This window comes from Leguminivora glycinivorella, chromosome 5 (assembly GCF_023078275.1).
Source record: "Leguminivora glycinivorella isolate SPB_JAAS2020 chromosome 5, LegGlyc_1.1, whole genome shotgun sequence".
NCBI classification, from domain to species: domain Eukaryota; kingdom Metazoa; phylum Arthropoda; class Insecta; order Lepidoptera; family Tortricidae; genus Leguminivora; species Leguminivora glycinivorella.
The window spans coordinates 9116775-9137801 of NC_062975.1; the positions used below are offsets into that span (position 1 = coordinate 9116775).

A 21027-nucleotide genomic window follows, 5' to 3' on the forward strand; every position below is an offset into this window, starting at 1 on the left:
GCGCTAAGAAACACGACTTGGCCCGTTCGAACGAATTGCCAAGTTCGGATTCATTGGCTTTCAGAGGAATCCCTACTGAGAATCTACCGTCTTCTTGGCGTGACATATTTTCTTTAAAGTGTTGTTCACACAACTCTTCCTCAGTAGAATATATTTGTTCCTTAATGGCTGGAACTTCCTCGATTTGCCAGAACTTAGAAAGCTGATCTTGAATTTCATCGAATTTCGTGAAATTGCACAAAATTTTGGCGGACGTTCGGCGTCCTGTAGGCCCAGAAACGATATAACCGAACACCGTTTCTATAAGAAGTGGGCAACCTTTGCCTAACTTGATTTTATCTCTACCTATCAGATCCCAAAATATATCCACGCCAAGTAAAATGTCGTAACTTGACAGATTAAAGAATTCTGGGTCTGCTAATGTAATTCCCGAAGGGATATTTAGTGTGCTCACATTAAAGACTTCATCATGAGATGAAGATATGACTGGCGACACTAAGAATTTAATGCTTGCTTTGAATGAATTGATTCTGGACTGTATTATAGCTTCACATTCCCTTTTTACCACAGAAACCTGGTCATGAAAGCCAGTTATTGTCGATTCGATATGCTCAGATTGCAGACCTAATGACTGGTAAAGTGACTCTGTCATGAAGCAAGATTCACTGCCTGAATCTAACATGGCCTTAACTTCATGAGGTCTACCATGAACATCTACAACCTGAATTAACGCTGTGGCAAGGAGAGCTCGACGATTCGAGCTCGAAGATTGTTTGTTAATTGTTGACATGGTCGTGATAACGTCATTAGCCGCACTTGACTCTGCCTGAACTGCAGCAGGCTCAGCGCGCGGTGCCGGGGTGCTCGAAGCTGCCGTGATCGGCGCCGCACCGGAGGTGGCGCTCGACTCCCTATGCAATAAAGAATTGTGTTTGCTGCCGCACCGTCGGCACGGACCGAGTCTACATGCGCGTACATTATGACCTGCCCTTAAACAGTTGCTGCACAATTTCATCCGTCCTACAAACTGTTCCCTAGCATCAATTTCTAACTGAGCAAATTGGTTGCATAAATATAAGGGATGATCACCTCTACAGTGTGGACAATTATATTTTTTAAAGGCAGGCTTCACAACTGCAGCTAAGCCACGAACATGTCTATTTGTAGCCTTCGATGACGAGTCTTGTTTATAATTACTTGCATTTTTACTTAATTCAATAGTCTCTAATATGTCTGCCCTATTTTTAAGAAATTTTGTAAATATTTCTAATGTAATTTTTTCGTGTGTAACCTTGTGCTCCTCCCATTCGCGAAGTGTGAGAGAATCTAATTTTGTGCATATAATGTACACAATAAGTGTGTCCCAATTCGCTACGGGTTCGCCTAAAATTTGTAACGCTCGTAAGTTTTTATTGCATGAATCGACAACCCTACGTATTGATGACGCAGACTCCTTTTTTATGACCTCTTCATCAAAAATTGCCTTTACGTGGTTCTGCACTAATAGCCTAGTATTGTCAAAGCGTTCGCACAAAGATTTCCACGCCAGAGTATAATTAGACGCAGAAAACTCTAACGCATGTATGATTTGAGCAGCGCCCCCCTCCAAGGAAGCCCGTAAATAATGGAATTTTTGAATGTCGCTAATGTTTTTATTCGAATGTATAAGAGAGGTATAAACGTCGCGGAATTCAAGCCAACTTTCGTAATCACCGCTGTATTTAGGTATTTGAATGGTGGGTAATTTAACCCCAGCAACGCCTTTATGTACCTGTTTCACCGACGCCACATCATCCTCACTCTCGCCAGCCGAAGAGTAGAAAGTTTCAGAAGCATTATTTGCACGTCTGCCGGACCTTTTATTACCTTTAAATGCGTTACAAATCTCTTGGGCCCTGGCCAGCACAGCAAAATATTGAGATTCAAAATCTGACCTTTGTGCTGTTTGCGTGTGAACTTCCCCCTCCGTGAGAGACAGGCACTCGATGCCGGTCTGAACCTCCTCGAACTCCGCAAACATCGATTCAATATTAGACATACGTAGTTTTAATTCCAAAACCTCAACTTCACTGCAAAGCAAAACATCCTTAAAAGCGTCTACATACGTTACAAATTTCGTTAAACGACCTTTATAAACTCCCCGTTTTTTTACCAGCTCGGCTAATCGTGCCATTGTATTTATAAGAAATAATTACTATTAATGAATTCAAATTTGTATTTATAAAGTTACAAGTTATTATAATTATTAATATTTACTGACACTATTGTCCAATAGTACGTAAATTAACTTCAAAATTAATGAAATACCTAATTCGCAATAATAATTTAATATTTTATATGCCAATATAAACAAATTGATGTTTAAATATAAGATAATTCCATATATTTGATCTAATTCGCACTAGTCGAACTAATCAAACCAATAAATTTATACGAAATAATAATTTAATATGAAATAAACCCATTTGCATTTCAATATGTACAATATTGAAAGAAAAGGCAAATATAATTGATTGAATATGTTAATTAATTGACACGAAACCAATAATTGAAGTAGGAAATTTCCGAGCATATGAAATTAAATAAATAAATTGAAAAACGGGTATAAATATATCAGCTAACCAGAATGCAAGTAGGTACTCACTGCCTTTTGTACGAATTCCTTATCGCTGAGCGCCCGGCGGCCGCTCGGTTAAGATGAGTAATTAAGTAGTTATAATTTTTAAATTTGAACTTGAAATATTACGAAAACTGTTTGATCCTTAATGCGGTTTATTCTTGAATTCGAACGTTTAATAACAAAATAACTATAAAAAGGCAGCAATTTGGGCACAAAGTTAAAATACCTAAAGGGGCAAACAAAATGGATCGGACTCACTCTGACCGCTCGCTTGTTGCTAAGTGGATTTTCCTTGTAATCACTGGCTCACTTTACACCGTCACGTCACCGATTCTGGGGCAATCCATAAAGAGATCTTCTTCTTAATGCTTAATGATGTGGCAGAAGATCCTGGTGGCTCCAAATCTTAAGGCATGACGTCCGGGTCGACAGGATCAGAATTATGGTTGATACTTTCTTCAATAAAAAATTGCATTCTTGACATGCGTTTAATCGTAGTGAGTAATTAAATTACATAATTTTGGTTAAAATTAAGAAGGACGCAAGTACGTGCGAGCGCGTCAGTGTCGTATGCATTCTGGAGATGCAGCAATGGCCGTTGTCCTCTAAGAGGCGGGGAGGACATCCGAACAATCCCGAACACCGTCGTGAAGAACTTATTGCCGTTTGGAGTTTTATAAGCACATCGCCAGGGTCTACAACTCACAGAGCTACCAGTTATTAATGTTAACTTCAGTAAATATAAATTATACTTCGTTTCAATTCATTAATTATGCATAAGCTCAATAATTGCAATGAACAATCACGGCAAGACTACGTAATAAAAATATTTAATGCGTTAACCCAAGTCACAGTTTGCTCGAAAGACCACGACAATTTGACCCAAATATCTTCTTGAGTTTACAAACTCAGGAAACGTATGTTGGTGAACCGGTGTCATCGCATGTGTTTACTATTTCTTTCCGGTAACCTGACCTGATTTGTGTTTTAGTAATCGGATGACTGTGATATTTATCTTCCTCACGTATGATAAGCATGATAAGTTATGAACTATATACACAACTTAGTTGGTTGTCTGACACTTAAATAACATCAAAAGCAGCTACCAAATAGGTAAACAACAGTTTATAAGTTCTCTGACAAAATATCTACAGGACACATGGGAATAAACCGAGGGCGCGTAGAGCGTAAGAGGGTAGGTACCTCACCCTCGCTGTCACAAGCCAAAGGGCACCAAACTTTTTTCTGAGTCCTCAAACTTCTGTATATACAATAACTAAGTACAAAAACTACTAAACAACAATATCTGACCTTGATAAAAGCGAAGTCAACTTTTCAATACTGAAGATTAAATATAAGAAGCGGTCAATACAGTCAATAGTCAAGAGAAAATGATTTTAGAATAATGTCAATTGTAGAAGAATATTTTAGTTATACACTATCAGTACGAGTATACTTAAAACTGGCTGACTATTAGATATATTTAGTATTCATTTGATGATGATGGTATTGATGATGATCCAATTGTTATAACAGAAGAATAGGATGCACTGAGTATGAATGACTTACCGAATCCGGTTGGCGACAAGTAGCTCAGCGATGTCACGCCCGAGCCGCGAGTAGGCGGACTCCACGATGACCAGCACCTTGGCGTCGATGCGCAGACGCGCGTCCGAGCGGTGGTCCCGCGCCGCCTGCTGCTGCGACGCCAGCAGAGAGCACTGGGACAGCGGCCGAGGTATGCGGTCGCGCCAGACTAAGCTGTTTGGAAATAGGTGACTGGTTAATACAATGCCGAGCACTCCCCCCGTGCGGATGATGGTCCCTATGACTTGAGATCAATAAAAAAAAACAAATGCAGACAAGGATTTCACACTTCCAAATAAAATAACGTACAATTTTCATTATTCTCATCAGTAAAATGTTTGAATTGATATTAAACTTCCCATGGTTCTTAAGGATAATAATATGATTGTTTAAAGTAATTGGGTTAGTTTACAGTGAGGCTAAATTAGTCAATATAAATCCTCTATATTTTCTTGTTGCTTTTTTGTTTTTTTTTGCTTTGCTTGTTTGTTTTTTTGCTTTGCTTTTTTGTTTCTTTGCTTAGCTTGTTTGTTTTTTGCTTTACTTGTTTGCTTTTTTGCTTTAGCCTTTGTGTGCTTGGGAGCACTCTCTGCCCGCAGTTCGGCCTGCGGCCTTCGCGTGCTTGGGAGCCTCTCAGACACGCTCCGGGCCTTCGGCCCTCCGCGTAGTTACTGTGGGGGTTGTGGGGAAGTTGTAGCTTAAACACGACCCAATAGTAAAAGTGTCTTGAGAAACTCACGACGGGCCTGCGGCCTGTGGCCTCCGGCCCGTCGTTTCGCTTCTCTAAGACACTTTTACTATTGGGTCGTGTTTAAGCTCCAACTTCCCGGTCCGCCGGCGCGCCGATCAGGGACGCTCCGGGCCTTCGGCCCTACGCGGAGCTCGGCCTTCGGCCTTCGCTGGGTTTCGAAGCTCCGCGTCGGGCCTTCGCTTATTAAGACACTTTTTGTTATTGTTTTGCTTGGGAGCACAGTCTGTACGCAGCTCGGCCTGCGGCCTTCGCGTGCTTGGGAGCACTCTGCCCGCAGCTCGGCCTGCGGCCTTCGCGTGCTTGGGAGGCTCTCAGACACGCTCCGGGCCTTCGGCCCTCCGCTTAGTTACTATGGGGGTTGTAGGGAAGTTGGAGCTTAAACACGGCCCAATAGTAAAAGTGTCTTGAGAAGCTCACGACGGGCCTACGGCCTGCGGCCTCTGGCCCGTCGTTTCGCTTCTCTAAGGCACTTTTACTATTGGGTCGTGTTTAAACTCCAACTTCCCAGTCCGCCGGCGAGCCTCTCAAGGACGCTCCGGGCCTTCGGCCCTACTCGGAGCTCGGCTTTCGGCCTTCGCTTGGTTTCGAAGCTCCGCGTCGGGCCTCCGGCCCACCGCGTCGCTTTTTAGATACTTTAATTATTGCTCTGGTTGGGAGCATTATCTGCCCGCAGCTCGGCCTGCGGCCTTCGCGTGCTTGGGAGCCTCTCAGACACGCTCCGGGCCTTCGGCCCTACGCGTAGTTACTGTGGGGGTTGTAGGAAAGTTGGCGCGCCTCTCAGGGACGCTCCGGGCCTTCGCCCCTACGCGGAGCTCGGCCTTCGGCCTTCGCTGGGCTTCGAAGCTCCGCGTCGGGCCTCCGGCCCGCCACGTCGCTTTTTAGACACTTTTACTTATATTTACTTGCTTGGGAGCACTGTCTGTACGCAGCTCGGAACATGGACCGGAGCAATGACCGTCGGGCTGTAGAACGCTCCCTCAGGCTGGTAGGGAAATTTGACTTTGTCCCCTCTCGCCGCCGTTTTTGACTTTTCCAAAATTTTTTTTTCTCATTTCTATTTTTGGCCCCCGCTCTTACCACGTGCCAAATTTGAACGCGCTCGGACCGAAAATAAAAAAAAAAAATTTCAAAGTCGGCCATTTTGAAATTTTATAAATGCCATTCGATGGACCTCAGATAACTGTACAACATTAGTTTAAGCACTATTAACCTTTTTCCTACCGTTACGGAGCTATGGGGATTTAAAAAAAAACCTCCATACAAACTGGTAGGGAAATTTGACTTTGTCCCCTCTCGCCACCGTTTTTGACTTTTCCAAATTTTTTTTTTTCTCTTTTCTATTTTTGGCCCCCGTTCTTACCACGTGCCAAATTTGAACGCGCTCGGACCGAAAATAAAAAAAAATAATTTCAAAGTCGGCCATTTTGAAATTTGGTAAATGCCATTCGATGGACCTCAGATAACTGTACAACATTAGTTCAAGCACTATTAACCTTTTCCCTACCGTTACGGAGCTATGGGGATTTAAAAAAAGGACCTCCATACAAATTTCAATTGGCCTTCAAAGGGCGCCATTTTGAATTTTTCAAAATTTTCTTTTTGTATACTAATCTTGGGGTGGCTGTCTATCCGTGTGCAAAATTTCAGCGCGCTCGGACCATTTTGAAATTTTTCAAAAAAAAAAGTCGGCCATTTTGATTTTATTTTAATGCCATTCGATGGACCTCGGGTGACTGTATAACATTTGTTTGAGCACTTTTCACTTCTTTGTACCGTTACGGAGCTATGGTAATTAAAAGAAAAACCTCCATTCAAATTTCAATTGGCCCTCAAAGGCCGCCATTTTGAATTTTTCAAAATTTTCTTTTTGAATACTAATCTTAGCGCGACCGTCCACCCGTGTGCCAAATCTCAGCGCGCTAGGACCATTTTGAAAATTTTCAAAAAAAAAAAGTCGGCCATTTTGATTTTTTTTTAATGCAACTTTTTTCTACTCGGATACCTGTATGACATTTGGTCGAACACCCCCGGCTATCTCTTACGGTTTAAAAGTTGCCATACAAAATAAAAGTGGCCAGTTTTCCCACATTTGTAGCATTTTTCAATTTTTTTTTATTTCATTCGAATCAAGGCCGCTTGGAGATTCTATGACCAAAATTTGAGCTCTCTACGACAAACTTGAAAAATCGTCAAAAAAAAAAGTCGGCCATTTTGAAAAAAAAATGGCGGCATCAAAAACTGCCCAGGGTCCTCTATGACATTTGGTCGAACACTCCCCGGCTAAGTCCAGCCGTTTGGCCAGGCCGTCCAACATTTTTTTACCCGGAACCGGTAGACCGACGGTCTGATCTATCCGGGGTCGCAGGACCAAACTCTATACGACCACACCAAACACTGCCACCTTCAAATCCCCCTTCTGCCTATTTTTGGAAAAATGTCAGTCGGGTTGTAGCTTTATATTATATAGACTAGTTTTTTAAAGGTGCGCGGGGCCCGAGGGCCCCGCGGTGTTCTTTTTTGTTTTTGTGCTTTTCTTTTTGTGCTTTGCTTATGCTTTTGCTTTTTGTTTTTGTGCTTTGCTTATGCTTTTTGTTTTTGTGCTTTGCTTGTTTGATTTATTGCTTTGCTTGTTTGCTTTTTTGCTTTAGCCTTTGCGTGCTTGGGAGCACTCTCTGCCCGCAGCTCGGCCTGCGGCCTCGCGTGCTTGGGAGCCTGTCAGACACGCTCCGGGCCTTCGGCCCTCCGCGTAGTTACTGTGGGGGTTGTAGGGAAGTTGGAGCTTAAACACGACCCAATAGTAAAAGTGTCTTGAGAAGCTCACGACGGGCCTGCGGCCTGCGGCCTCCGGCCCGTCGTTTCGCTTCTCTAAGACACTTTTACTATTGGGTCGTGTTTAAGCTCCAACTTCCCGGTCCGCCGGCGAGCCGATCAGGGACGCTCCGGGCCTTCGGCCCTACGCGGAGCTCGGCCTTCGGCCTTCGCTGGGTTTCGAAGCTCCGCGTCGGGCCTTCGGCCCGCCGCTACGCTTATTATGACACTTTTAATTATTGTTCTGCTTGGGAGCACAGTCTGTACGCAGCTCGGCCTGCGGCCTTCGCGTGCTTGGGAGCACTCTGCCCGCAGCTCGGCCTGCGGCCTTCGCGTGCTTGGGAGTCTTCAGACACGCTCCGGCCTTCGGCCCTCCGCGTAGTTACTGGGGGTTGTAGGGAAGGTGGCGCCCCTCCCAGGGACGCTCCGGGCCTTCGACCCTACGCGGAGCTCGGCCTTCGGCCTTCGCTTGGTTTCGAAGCTCCGCGTCGGGCCTCCGGCCCGCCGCGTCGCTTTTTAGACACTTTCATTATTGTTCTGCTTGGGAGCATTCTCTGCCCGCAGCTCGGCCTGCGGCCTTCGCGTGCTTGATGGGAGCCTCTCAGACACGCTCCGGCCTTCGGCCCTCCGCATAGTTACTGTGGGGGTTGTAGGGAAGTTGGCGCCCCTTCAGGGACGCTCCGGGCCTTCGGCCCTACGCGGAGCTCGGCCTTCGGCCTTCGCTTGGTTTCGAAGCTCCGCGTCGGGCCTCCGCGGCACTTTACTTATATTTTTAGACACTTTTACTTATATTTTTTGCTTGGGAGCACGGTCTGTACGCAGCTCGGAACTTGGACCGGAGCAGTGACCGTTGGGCTGTGGAACGCTCCCTCAGGCTGGTAGGGAAATTTGACTTTGTCCCCTCTCGCCGCCGTTTTTGACTTTTCCAAAAAAATTTTTTTCTCATTTCTATTTTTGGCCCCCGTTCTTACCAAGTCCCAAATTGGAACGCGCTCGGACCGAAAATAAAAAAAAAATAATTTCAAAGTCGGCCATTTTGAAATTTTGTAAATGCCATTCGATGGACCACAAATAACTGTACAACATTAGTTCAAGCACTTTTAAACTTTTTCCTACCGTTACGGAGCTATGGGGATTAAAAAAAAAAACCTCCATACAAACTGGTAGGGAAATTTGACTTTGTCCCCTCTCGCCGCCGTTTTTGACTTTTCCAAAAATTTTTTTTTCTCATTTCTATTTTTGGCCCCCGCTCTTACCACGTGCCAAATTTGAACGCGCTCGGACCGAAAATAAAAAAAAAATTTTTCAAAGTCGGCCATTTTGAAATTTTGTAAATGCCATTCGATGGACCTCAGATAACTGTACAACATTAGTTCAAGCACTATTAACCTTTTCCCTACCGTTACGGAGCTATGGGGATTTAAAAAAGGACCTCCATACAAATTTCAATTGGCCTTCAAACGGCGCCATTTTGAATTTTTCAAAATTTTCTTTTTGTATACTAATCTTGGGGTGGCTGTCTACCCGTGTGCAAAATTTCAGCGCGCTCGGACCATTTTGAAATTTTTCAAAAAAAAAAGTCGGCCATTTTGATTTTTTTTTAATGCCATTCGATGGACCTCGGGTGACTGTATAACATTTGTTTGAGCACTTTTCACTTCTTTGTACCGTTACGGAGCTATGGTAATTAAAAGAAAAACCTCCATTCAAATTTCAATTGGCCCTCAAAGGCCGCCATTTTGAATTTTTCAAAATTTTCTTTTTGAATACTAATCTTAGCGCGACCATCCACCCGTGTGCCAAATCTCAGCGCGCTAGGACCATTTTGAAAATTTTCAAAAAAAAAAAGTCGGCCATTTTGATTTTTTTTTAATGCAACTTTTTTCTACTCGGAACCTGTATGACATTTGGTCGAGCACCCCCGGCTATCTCTTACGGTTTAAAAGTTGCCATACAAAATAAAAGTGGCCAGTTTTCCCACATTTGTAGCACTTTTCAATTTTTTTTTATTTCATTCGAATCGAGGCCGCTTGGAGATTCTATGACCAAAATTTGAGCTCTCTACGACAAACTTGAAACATCGTCAAAAAAAAAGTCGGCCATTTTGAAAAAAAAATGGCGGCGTCAAAAACTGCCCAGGGTCCTCTATGACATTTGGTCGAACACTCCCCGGCTAACTCCAGCCGTTTGGCCAGGCCGTCCGACATTTTTTTACCTGGAACCGGTAGACCGACGGTCTGATCTATCCGGGGTCGCAGGACCAAACTCTATACGACCACACCAAACACTGCCACCTTCAAATCCCCCTTCTGCCCATTTTTGGAAAAATGTCAGTCGGGTTGTAGCTTTATATTATATAGACTAGTTTTTTAAAGGTGCGCGGGGCCCGAGGGCCCCGCGGTGTTCTTTTTTTGTTTTGCTTTATTGTTTTTTTGCTTTTGCTTTTGCTTTTGCTTTTGCTTTTTGTTTTTTGCTTTTGCTTTTGCTTTTTGTTTTTGAGTTATGCTTATGCTTTTTGTTTTTGAGCTATGCTTGTTTGCTTTTTTGCTTTAGCCTTTGCGTGCTTGGGAGCACTCTCTGCCCGCAGCTCGGCCTGCGGCCTCGCGTGCTTGGGAGCCTGTCAGACACGCTCCGGGCCTTCGGCCCTCCGCGTAGTTACTGTGGGGATTGTAGGGAAGTTGGAGCTTAAACACGACCCAATAGTAAAAGTGTCTTGAGAAGCTCACGACGGGCCTGCGGCCTGCGGCCTCCGGCCCGTCGTTTCGCTTCTCTAAGACACTTTTACTATTGGGTCGTGTTTAAGCTCCAACTTCCCGGTCCGCCGGCGAGCCGATCAGGGACGCTCCGGGCCTTCGGCCCTACGCGGAGCTCGGCCTTCGGCCTTCGCTGGGTATCGAAGCTCCGCGTCGGGCCTTCGGCCCGCCGCTTCGCTTGTTAAGATACTTTTTGTTATTGTTTTGCTTGGGAGCACAGTCTGAAAGCAGCTCGGCCTGCGGCCTTCGCGTGCTTGGGAGCACTCTGCCCGCAGCTCGGCCTGCGGCCTTCGCGTGATTGGGAGCCTCTCAGACACGCCCGGCCTTCGGCCCTCCGCGTAGTTACTGTGGGAGTTGTAGGGAAGTTGGAGCTTAAACACGACCCAATAGTAAAAGTGTCTTGAGAAGCTCACGACGGGCCTACGGCCTGCGGCCTCCGGCCCGTCGTTTCGCTTCTCTAAGACACTTTTACTATTGGGTCGTGTTTAAGCTCCAACTTCCCGGTCCGCCGGCGAGCCGATCAGGGACGCTCCGGGCCTTCGGCCCTACGCGGAGCTCGGCCTTCGGCCTTCGCTGAGTTTCGAAGCTCCGCGTCGGGCCTTCGGCCCGCCGCTTCGCTTGTTAAGATACTTTTTGTTATCGTTTTGCTTGGGAGCACAGTCTGAACGCAGCTCGGCCTGCGGCCTTCGCGTGCTTGGGAGCACTCTGCCCGCAGCTCGGCCTGCGGCCTTCGCGTGATTGGGAGCCTTCAGACACGCTCCGGCCTTCGGCCCTCCGCGTAGTTACTGTGGGAGTTGTAGGGAAGTTGGAGCTTAAACACGACCCAATAGTAAAAGTGTCTTGAGAAGCTCACGACGGGCCTACGGCCTGCGGCCTCCGGCCCGTCGTTTCGCTTCTCTAAGACACTTTTACTATTGGGTCGTGTTTAAGCTCCAACTTCCCGGTCCGCCGGCGAGCCGATCAGGGACGCTCCGGGCCTTCGGCCCTACGCGGAGCTCGGCCTTCGGCCTTCGCTCGGTTTCGAAGCTCCGCGTCGGGCCTTCGGCCCGCCGCTTCGCTTATTTAAATACTTTTAATTATTGTTTTGCTTGGGAGCACTCTCTACCCGCAGCTCGGCCTGCGGCCTTCGCGTGCTTGGGGGCCTCTCGTACACGCCCGGGCCTTCGGCCCTCCGCGTAGTTACTGTGGGGTTGTAGGGAAGTTGGAGGTTACACACGACCCAATAGTAAAAGTGTCTTGAGAAGCTCACGACGGGCCTGCGGCCTGCGGCCTCCGGCCCGTCGTTTCGCTTCTCTAAGACACTTTTACTATTGGGTCGTGTGTAACCTCCAACTTCCCGGACCGCCGGCGAGCCGATCAGGGACGCTCCGGGCCTTCGGCCCTACGCGTAGCTCGGCCTTCGGCCTTCGCTCGGCTCCGAAGCTCCGCCGTCGGGCCTTCGGCCCGCCGGCTACGCTTGTTTAGACACTTTTGTAAGGAAATTGTATGGGAGCACTTTCTGCCCGCGGCGTAGGCCTTCGGCCTCGCCTGAAATTACTTGGATTTGGCCCGGGTGGGAGCCCAAAGTCGAGCTCCGGGCCTGCGGCCCTCCGCGGGGTCGGCCTTCGGCCTCCCACCCTGAAGCTCGCCCTTCGGGCTCGCGAAATTACTTGAAAAATTGATTTTGCCATAACGGCGGCCATCTTGGATTTTCGAAAAAAATTTTTTGACATTTGTAATCTGGGGGGCCATACCTCTCGGCATGCCAAATTTGAGCGCGCTCGGACCAACTTGAAAAAAAAAAAAAAAAAAAAAAAAAAAAGTCGGCCATTTTGAATTTTTTTTGATGCAACTTTTTTCTACTCGGGCTCCTGTATGACATTTGGTCGAGCACCTTATAGCTATCTGTTACCGTTTAAGAGTTGCCATACAAAAAAAAAGTGGCCAAATTTTTCGCATTTGTAGCATTTTTCAAAAAATTTTTTTACCATTCGAATCTAGACCCTAGAGAGATTCTATGACCAAAATTTCAAATCTCTAGGATGAATTTGAAAAATGACAAAAAAAAAAAGTCGGCCATTTTGAAAAAAAAACGGCGGCCTCCAAAACTGCCCAGGGTCCTCTATGACATTTGGTCGGGCACCCCCCACCTAACCCCCACCGTTTGGCCAGGCCGTCCAACATTTTTTGACCCAGGAGTCGGAGACGAAAATCCATATTTTTCTGGACCTACAAATTTTGACCTCTATTCATATCAGTTTTCAATTTTAACCCTCTCCCAGCCGTTTCCAAATAAAACATATACATGAGAAATCAATCGGGTTGCAGCTATATATAATATTAATAGACTAGTTTTTTAAAGGTGCGCGGGGCCCGAGGGCCCCGCGGTCTTTCTTGTTGCTTTTTTGTTTTTTTTTTACTTTGCTCGTATGTTTTTTTGCTTTGCTTTTTTGTTTTTTTGTTTCTTTGCATAGCTTGTTTGTTTTTTTGCTTTACTTGTTTGCTTTTTTGCTTTAGCCTTTGTGTGTTTGGAAGCACTCTCTGCCCGCAGCTCGGCCTGCGGCCTTCGCGTGCTTGGGAGCCTGTCAGACACGCTCCGGGCCTTCGGCCCTCCGCGTAGTTACTGTGGGGGTTGTAGGGAAGTTGGAGCTTAAACACGATCCAATAGTTAAAGTGTCTTGAGAAGCTCACGACGGGCCTGCGGCCTGCGGCCTCCGGCCCGTCGTTTCGCTTCTCTAAGACACTTTTACTATTGGGTCGTGTTTAAGCTCCAACTTCCCGGTCCGCCAGAGAGCCGATCAGGGACGCTCCGGGCCTTCGGCCCTACGCGGAGCTCGGCCTTCGGCCTTCGCTGGGTTTCGTTTTAGACACTTTGATTATCGTTCTGCTTGGGAGCACAGTCTGTACGCAGCTCGGCCTGCGGCCTTCGCGTGCTTGGGAGCACTCTGCCCGCAGCTCGGCCTGCGGCCTTCGCGTGCTTGGAAGCCTCTCAGGCACGCTCCGCGTAGTTACTGTGAGATTTGTAGGTAAGTTGGAGCTTAAACACGACCCAATATTAAAAGTGTCTTGAGAAGCTCACGACGGGCCTGCGGCCTGCGGCCTCCGGCCCGTCGTTTCGCTTCTCTAAGACACTTTTACTATTGGGTCGTGTTTAAACTCCAACTTCCCGGTCCGCCGGCGAGCCGATCAGGGACGCTCCGGGCCTTCGGCCCTACGCGGAGCTCGGCCTTCGGCCTTCGCTGGGTTTCGAAGCTCCGCGTCGGGCCTTTGGCCCGCCGCTTCGCTTATTTAGATACTTTTTGTTATTGTTTTCTTGGGAGCACAGTCTGCACGCAGCTCGGCCTGCGGCCTTCGCGTGCTTGGGAGCACTCTGCCCGCAGCTCGGCCTGCGGCCTTCGCGTACTTGGGAGCCTGTCAGACACGCTCCGGGCCTTCGGCCCTCCGCGTAGTTACTGTGGGGATTGTAGGATTTGTAGGGAAGTTGGACCTCCGGCCTGCGGCCTCCGGCCTGCCGCGTCGCTTTTTAGACACTTTTGCTTATATTTTCTTGCTTGGGAGCACTGTCTGTACGCAGCTCGGAACTTGGACCGGAGCAATGACCGTCGGGCTATAGAACGCTCCCTCAGGCTGGTAGGGAAATTTGACTTTGTCCCCTCTCGCCGCCGTTTTTGACTTTTCCAAAAATTTTTTTTTTCTCATTTCTATTTTTGGCCCCCGCTCTTACCACGTGCCAAATTTGAACGCGCTCGGACCGAAAATAAAAAAAAAAATTTCAAAGTCGGCCATTTTGAAATTTTGTAAATGCCATTCGATGGAACTCAGATAACTGTACAACATTAGTTTAAGCACTATTAACCTTTTTCCTACCGTTACGGAGCTATGGGGATTTAAAAAAAAAACTTCCATACAAACTGGTAGGGAAATTTGACTTTGTCCCCTCTCGCCACCGTTTTTGACTTTTCCAAAATTTTTTTTTCTCATTTCTATTTTTGGCCCCCGTTCTTACCACGTGCCAAATTTGAACGCGCTCGGACCGAAAATAAAAAAAAAATTTCAAAGTCGGCCATTTTGAAATTTTGTAAATGCCATTCGATGGACCTCAGATAACTGTACAACATTAGTTCAAGCACTATTAACCTTTTCCCTACCGTTACGGAGCTATGGGGATTTAAAAAAAGGACCTCCATACAAATTTCAATTGGCCTTCAAAGGGCGCCATTTTGAATTTTTCAAAATTTTCTTTTTGTATACTAATCTTGGGGTGGCTGTCTACCCGTGTGCAAAATTTCAGCGCGCTCGGACCATTTTGAAATTTTTCAAAAAAAAAAGTCGGCCATTTTGATTTTTTTTTTAATGCCATTCGATGGACCTCGGGTGACTGTATAACATTTGTTTGAGCACTTTTCACTTCTTTGTACCGTTACGGAGCTATGGTAATTAAAAGAAAAACCTCCATTCAAATTTCAATTGGCCCTCAAAGGCCGCCATTTTGAATTTTTCAAAATTTTCTTTTTGAATATAAATCTTGGGGCCACCTTCCACCCGTGTGCCAAATTTCAGCGCGCTAGGACCATTTTGAAATTTTTCAAAAAAAAAGTCGGCCATTTTGAATTTTTTTTAATGCAACTTTTTTCTACTCGGATACCTGTATGACATTTGGTCGAGCACCCCCCGGCTATCTCTTACGGTTTAAAAGTTGCCATACAAAATAAAAGTGGCCAGTTTTCCCACATTTGTAGCATTTTTCAATTTTTTTCTATTTCATTCGAATCAAGGCCACTTGGAGATTCTATGACCAAAATTTGAGATCTCTACGACAAACTTGAAAAATCGTCAAAAAAAAAAGTCGGCCATTTTGAAAAAAAAATGGCGGCGTCAAAAACTGCCCAGGGTCCTCTATGACATTTGGTCGAACACTCGCCGGCTAACTCCAGCCGTTTGGCCAGGCCGTCCGACATTTTTTTACACGGAACCGGTAGACCGACGGTCTGATCTGTCCGGGGTCGCAGGACCAAACTCTATACGACCACACCAAACACTGCCACCTTCAAATCCCCCTTCTGCCCATTTTTTGAAAAATGTCAGTCGGGTTGTAGCTTTATATTATATAGATTGATATTTATTTCGTGACTTATACGGCTGTGCCACCGCCGATACAAGGGACATAATCTAAACAGCATAATTACTTAATCTGTAATTACCTAAGTTAGTACCGTCTAGTATTATTTTGTACATAATTATTTTGAATAAGCCAGACTCTGACGTCAACATCAACATAAGTAAGCGACTAAGCGCCCCATTCTGCCGTCCTAAGGTAAAAGGCAGCTATTCGACATTTTGCCGAAATTGACTTATTGTAATATTCGTAATGTACAGGTTAAGCTGCATCGACCACTTTTTTCCGTTTTTCGATATGTTGCCTAGTTTTCGAGAAAATTTATCTAAAAAGGCAGTATTTGCACTAATTTTCCAAGATTTCCTAGCCAAAAAAGCAGCTATTTAACAAAACTAAGCTAAATCAACGTATATGCAGATATACGTTTTTTTACGCTCTGGTTAGGTTGACATGTTATCCAGTATTACTAGCTTAAAAGTACGTAAAAGTGAAAAACTAGGCTAAAAATACGTACAAGACGTTATACGTAGTTTTAGCGTAGGATTTTGATCAATTTTTTAAACTGATACTAGTCTAAAAAAGCGTATATACATTTTTTCTGTAAAAAATGTCAAATACGTCATTTAAGCCTAGTATCGCTCGATTGTTTTACAACACAATATTAGTCTATAAAAACGAATAAGTGTTATACGTTCTTCTTATTTTGTATGGGTGTCATATTAAACGTAAAAAAACTTTTAAAATGGGTGAAAGTGCTGCAAACTAGCCTATAAAACAGTATATGCTCCAACCTTTGTCAATCCACCCGCCAGCCAAAAGATACTTTATGCTATGGAAAAGCCATCAGTGACGACTGTGACGAGCTGCGAGCACCGGCGCAGCTTGTGGCTGACAGTACGAGAGCGCAGCTGGCTTTTTTCGCGCGAAATATTGATCGGAACCAAACGAAGTTAGGAAAAATACTGAATGATTGCATTTTTGATACGTTTTAACAATAATAACTATTGTTTACATTTCCTACATCATTTCTATTGTCATTTTTATTCGAGATACAAACATTTAACTCGATTTTCAGATATTATTCCTCGAAAGCAAATACGTCTTTTTAGCGTAGTTTGCGGTGGGAAAGTTGTTCGTATGTAGTTTTTTTTGCAGCAAACACTATATGAGGTATATTAATATTCCACGATTTAAGTATTTAACGTTATCTTTTTTGGTTTAATTTACAGTAAAACAAGTAAATAATTTGCAATTAATGAATGAGAACGTTAGAGATGAATGTTGATATAGAGAGGGAGGGGTAAATCCAAACAACGATGAATGGATTATGTGAAATAGGATATTAGAGAGAAAGATATGAGTGTTGAGATGACGAAAGAGGAGAATGAAAGAGGAAGACCTGTTCTACCTACCCCACATAAAATGAGATATGGGTATGAGGAATAAGAAGGAGAAGTATTGGCACTATTGGCAGTAGTCTACATTTTCAACTATGTTTTATTTTACAAACATGGAATATTAATATGAATATAATAGGAAATTGAATATGAAAATAACCATATTTTTGATAACCAGTATCAAAAAGCATAGGCATGTTCGTGTTAAAGTTAGGCCTATATAATAAACTTACGGGGTCATCTGCCACTGTTTCCAGAAAATCTATTAAATGACTATTTTGTTGTAGTCGAATTCAATTTATAACTAATTTTTTTGATTGACTTTGATTTTGATACTCTCTATAAACTTTTGGATCGCAATTTTTGTATTGTAACATTGTTGAAGATTTTTATGGTTACTAATCCAGTCATTTCTGAATTGCTCGATGTTATCTGTTTCTTAGCTTAATTCATTTCAGGGTAGTTCGACGGATTTAATGTTTTCGCAACAAACTCGACATCATTCTCTTGATACCAGACCGGTACTTGGCGAGCGTAGTGAAAATCAGCTTAATCGGACCAGAAGAATATTTGATCCCTGTACTTTCATATACTTAAGCAGAACCTGCTTATGAAGGCATTTCTTCTTGTAAATCTAGGAATGTAAGTTTCCTTAAACAAAAAACGAATGGACAAATTGCTTGCCAAACCACTTTTTGCCCAAATTTTTCGCAAAAAATCATTTTATCGTAGGTATTTGAAACCTATCAGAGGTTGAGGTACCTCTTGGTCGTTTAACTTCCGAGCTCGAGTTTTGACGGGAGATTCCTGAGTTTGGATGCGTTTTGGATGTATTTGTTTCTTGTAAATAACCAGCCGCAGTGAATGACGCTCTTTAGCTTACTGAACTATTGCTACATATTCGCACAATCTCTAATAGAAATTGCTAAAATTGTTTTTTGTTTGCAAACTGTTCGTCACTTAATAATTATATTATCTTTTTCTCTAAATTTTTTTTATAGAAAAGAGCCAGGTTTTTTGGAGCGACCATGAAATTCTTCTAAACTGTATGTATAATTCATGCGAAACCATTTGGTAGTAGGTTGTGTAAACTGCTTTCTAACTCACATCTTGTGCGGGCAATTTCATAGTCATTCAAATCCTTTGCAGATAGATTGGTCACAATTAAAACCCGTTGTTGTTCTACCTCTCATCTTGGCATTCAAATTACATAATTATAATTTATTTTGCCTCCAATTCTCAGAAGTGACGCGATAGATTGACATATGATATAAAAATCGACCTTTTTTTCAAAGCAAAATAACAAATTGACCTTTTTTATCATTACTTACTAACTTGTTTCCATTAGCAACGTAAGAAAGTTTCCACAAAACTCGGTATTAGTACACGTATGTTTAGTATACAGACGGCACTCTTATCATCTAGGCTTTGAGGAAAAATGACGATTAGATACTAATAATTGACTACTTACTGACTAATTTAAAAGAGCAGGTATTATTGTTTACTGTAAAAGTTTATTATATTATATTTATCACTATCCAAAAAGAATCGATAGATCTAGTTTTTTTTTAAGTAAATAGGGACAGAATGGCGTTTTCTTGTTTCTTTAATACATACGTTTTTAAACGACGTATTTGCATTTTGTTCCAATTTCTTCCAAATATACTAATCTATAAAGCCGTATATACGATTTTTTTGATAGTATGCGTTCTTTTAGACTAGCAGTACAGTCGAAAATCTGGAAAACTCACTAGGATACTAATTAAAAAGGCCGAATAACTACGATACTGCCTTTAACTTAGAATCTCGAGTGCTAGATGGGCATTGTTGCTAAGCAATAAGATAGTATGTGATTATATACGGCGTTATAGCCTAGTTTAAGAGAAAATCCTAGATTAGAACACCGTATAAAGCATGTTTTACCGCTTTCTTGACTAGTAATATCTACCATTTTTGAAGCTTAATACTATGCAAAAAGGCTTTTATCGAATTAAAAAAAAACCAGTCACTGTACAAACACACAAATAATGTCTAAAATAAGTAAACACTTATACCTACTATATACAAAAAGAAATAATGAAAAAAGTTAATCCGTTTTGTAGAAATTCAAAAAAGAAGGTTTTTTGCGATTATCTCAAAACTAGCTTTTGTCGAATAGCTGCCTTTTACCTTAGGACGGCAGCATTATCTTCATTATAATACTAGTAATTTAGGACTTCACTTAAATTTATGTATATCAAGATCTGACTTTCCGAATATATACAGACATGCTTAACATTCGCTTTACAGCTTAACAAGAGCTTTCAGGTAGTTGGACGTGTTTAAATGCCTTTCATTATGTTGCAGTCACATAAACTAGTAATAATCGTCGATATCCATGCGTAACACAGCAGATCGTTATGCTCATTGCGACTGCGCCCGGCCTTGCATGGATGCGCTTTCAATGAGAGGGCATAGCGAAATTGATCAGGCGTCAATACAGTTAATAAGGCCATTGCGTCCCAACTGCATATTAAACCTATCACTTTAAATATGTCAGCGAAATTATGCATGAAATTAGTAGAGCAAAAGTTTAAATAAGCTTGGCTGACTTTATAATGAGGACGGTTGATGTGTTTATTTAACTTTGAGTAGAATCCTGATGGCAATTGACTGCAATTACAAATTAGGTCTTGTATGAGTCAATAGTTATTTACTGATCTTAATTGAAGATGATACCGTACCAACATGGTCAAACCGTCCTGACTGAGAACTGGTAAAATTAGATTTATCCCAGTCATGAGAACACCTAAGACACAATTACGGATAAGGAGAAACGATTAATTTATTAACAACCCCAAAAGTAACTTACGATTCTTACGAAGTACGAGGTTGCATTTTATTACAAAAAAAGTTAATATAATTACCCATCAAACAGTTTCTCTTTCAAAATTTACAAGAAAATCAATCAAAGACTGCCAAAGCTAAGGCCATGTTCCAAGTTTGAGCCACATCAAAGCGCCATTAAGGTTTATCTGAATAGCGTAAAATAAATAAAGGCGGAATTTGTGGAAATATTTATCCTAAGAGGCAGTGCGGCGTGGCGGAGGCCTGCCGTGGCCGAGACTTGCGGCCTCTTTGCTTTAATGAAAGGCTCGTCTGAATCAACCGGGAGGAAACTTTAACGACGACCTGAAAAGAAACATAAAGCCGGCTCTGCTCTGATTAACTCGCTGACACAATGAGCCTAATCAGGTTTTTCTTTTCGAGTCTGCGTATTTATATTCGAGTCTGCGTATTTATATTCAAATTAATGACTAATAAAATCGGGAATAAATAAGAAATACATAAACGAAACAAATGGAATGTGATGAGATCGAGTTCACGCTGCAGTCTACAAACGTTGAAAAAGGATGACGTATCTATTTCCGGTAAGTAATTTTAATAATTTTATAATGTTATGCTGTGGTCAAAATGGCTTCCAACTTACAAAAAACATTTATTTTCTAGAATAATTAAAGTAAATTCCTTGATTTGGTCTTACGCAGTTTGTCTCTTTCTCTCGCGCTATACTAGTAATGAGCGGACGGCGACAAAAGATGGATGAAGTGGAACATAGTTAAAAATGGAATGATGGAGTCGCTAATTTATATTTTTTGTAAAAGAAGCCTATTTCATATTAATAATGTATGTATTTATTTATTATTATGGACCAATAAGATTACTTTAATTATAAAAAGAAACAATCCGGGAATAGCAAATTCGTTTTTACAAAAAAAATACAAATACAAAAAGTTTATTTCATTACCAGACATAGATAAAATATAGGAATTAAACAGTAGGTATAGTTACATTCAGAGATAAAATACAGTATGGTTAGCAATAGCCCTCACACTAGGTCAAGCCTGTGACGTGGGGGCTCAGTGAAGTACCAGAAGATTAATCAAAATGTAAAAAAAAGCTGTTTAAGTAATAAAAAAGCTTTTTATTCCAGATTCCCAAAACAAGACGTTGAAAGGGAAAAATGGCGCAAGATT

General features: G+C 43.0%; 1 protein-coding gene across 3 annotated transcripts in view; it reads right to left on the reverse strand.

Moving 5' to 3' along the window:
* The window catches only part of LOC125226699 (bifunctional heparan sulfate N-deacetylase/N-sulfotransferase), a 200542-nt gene that overhangs the window by 61451 nt on the left and 118064 nt on the right, over positions 1-21027 (reverse strand). For all 3 annotated transcript variants that reach the window (XM_048130761.1, XM_048130760.1, XM_048130762.1), the window contains exon 3: positions 4190-4381. In XM_048130761.1, the coding sequence (XP_047986718.1) occupies positions 4190-4381 (192 nt within the window). The remainder of the gene's footprint in view (positions 1-4189; positions 4382-21027) is intronic.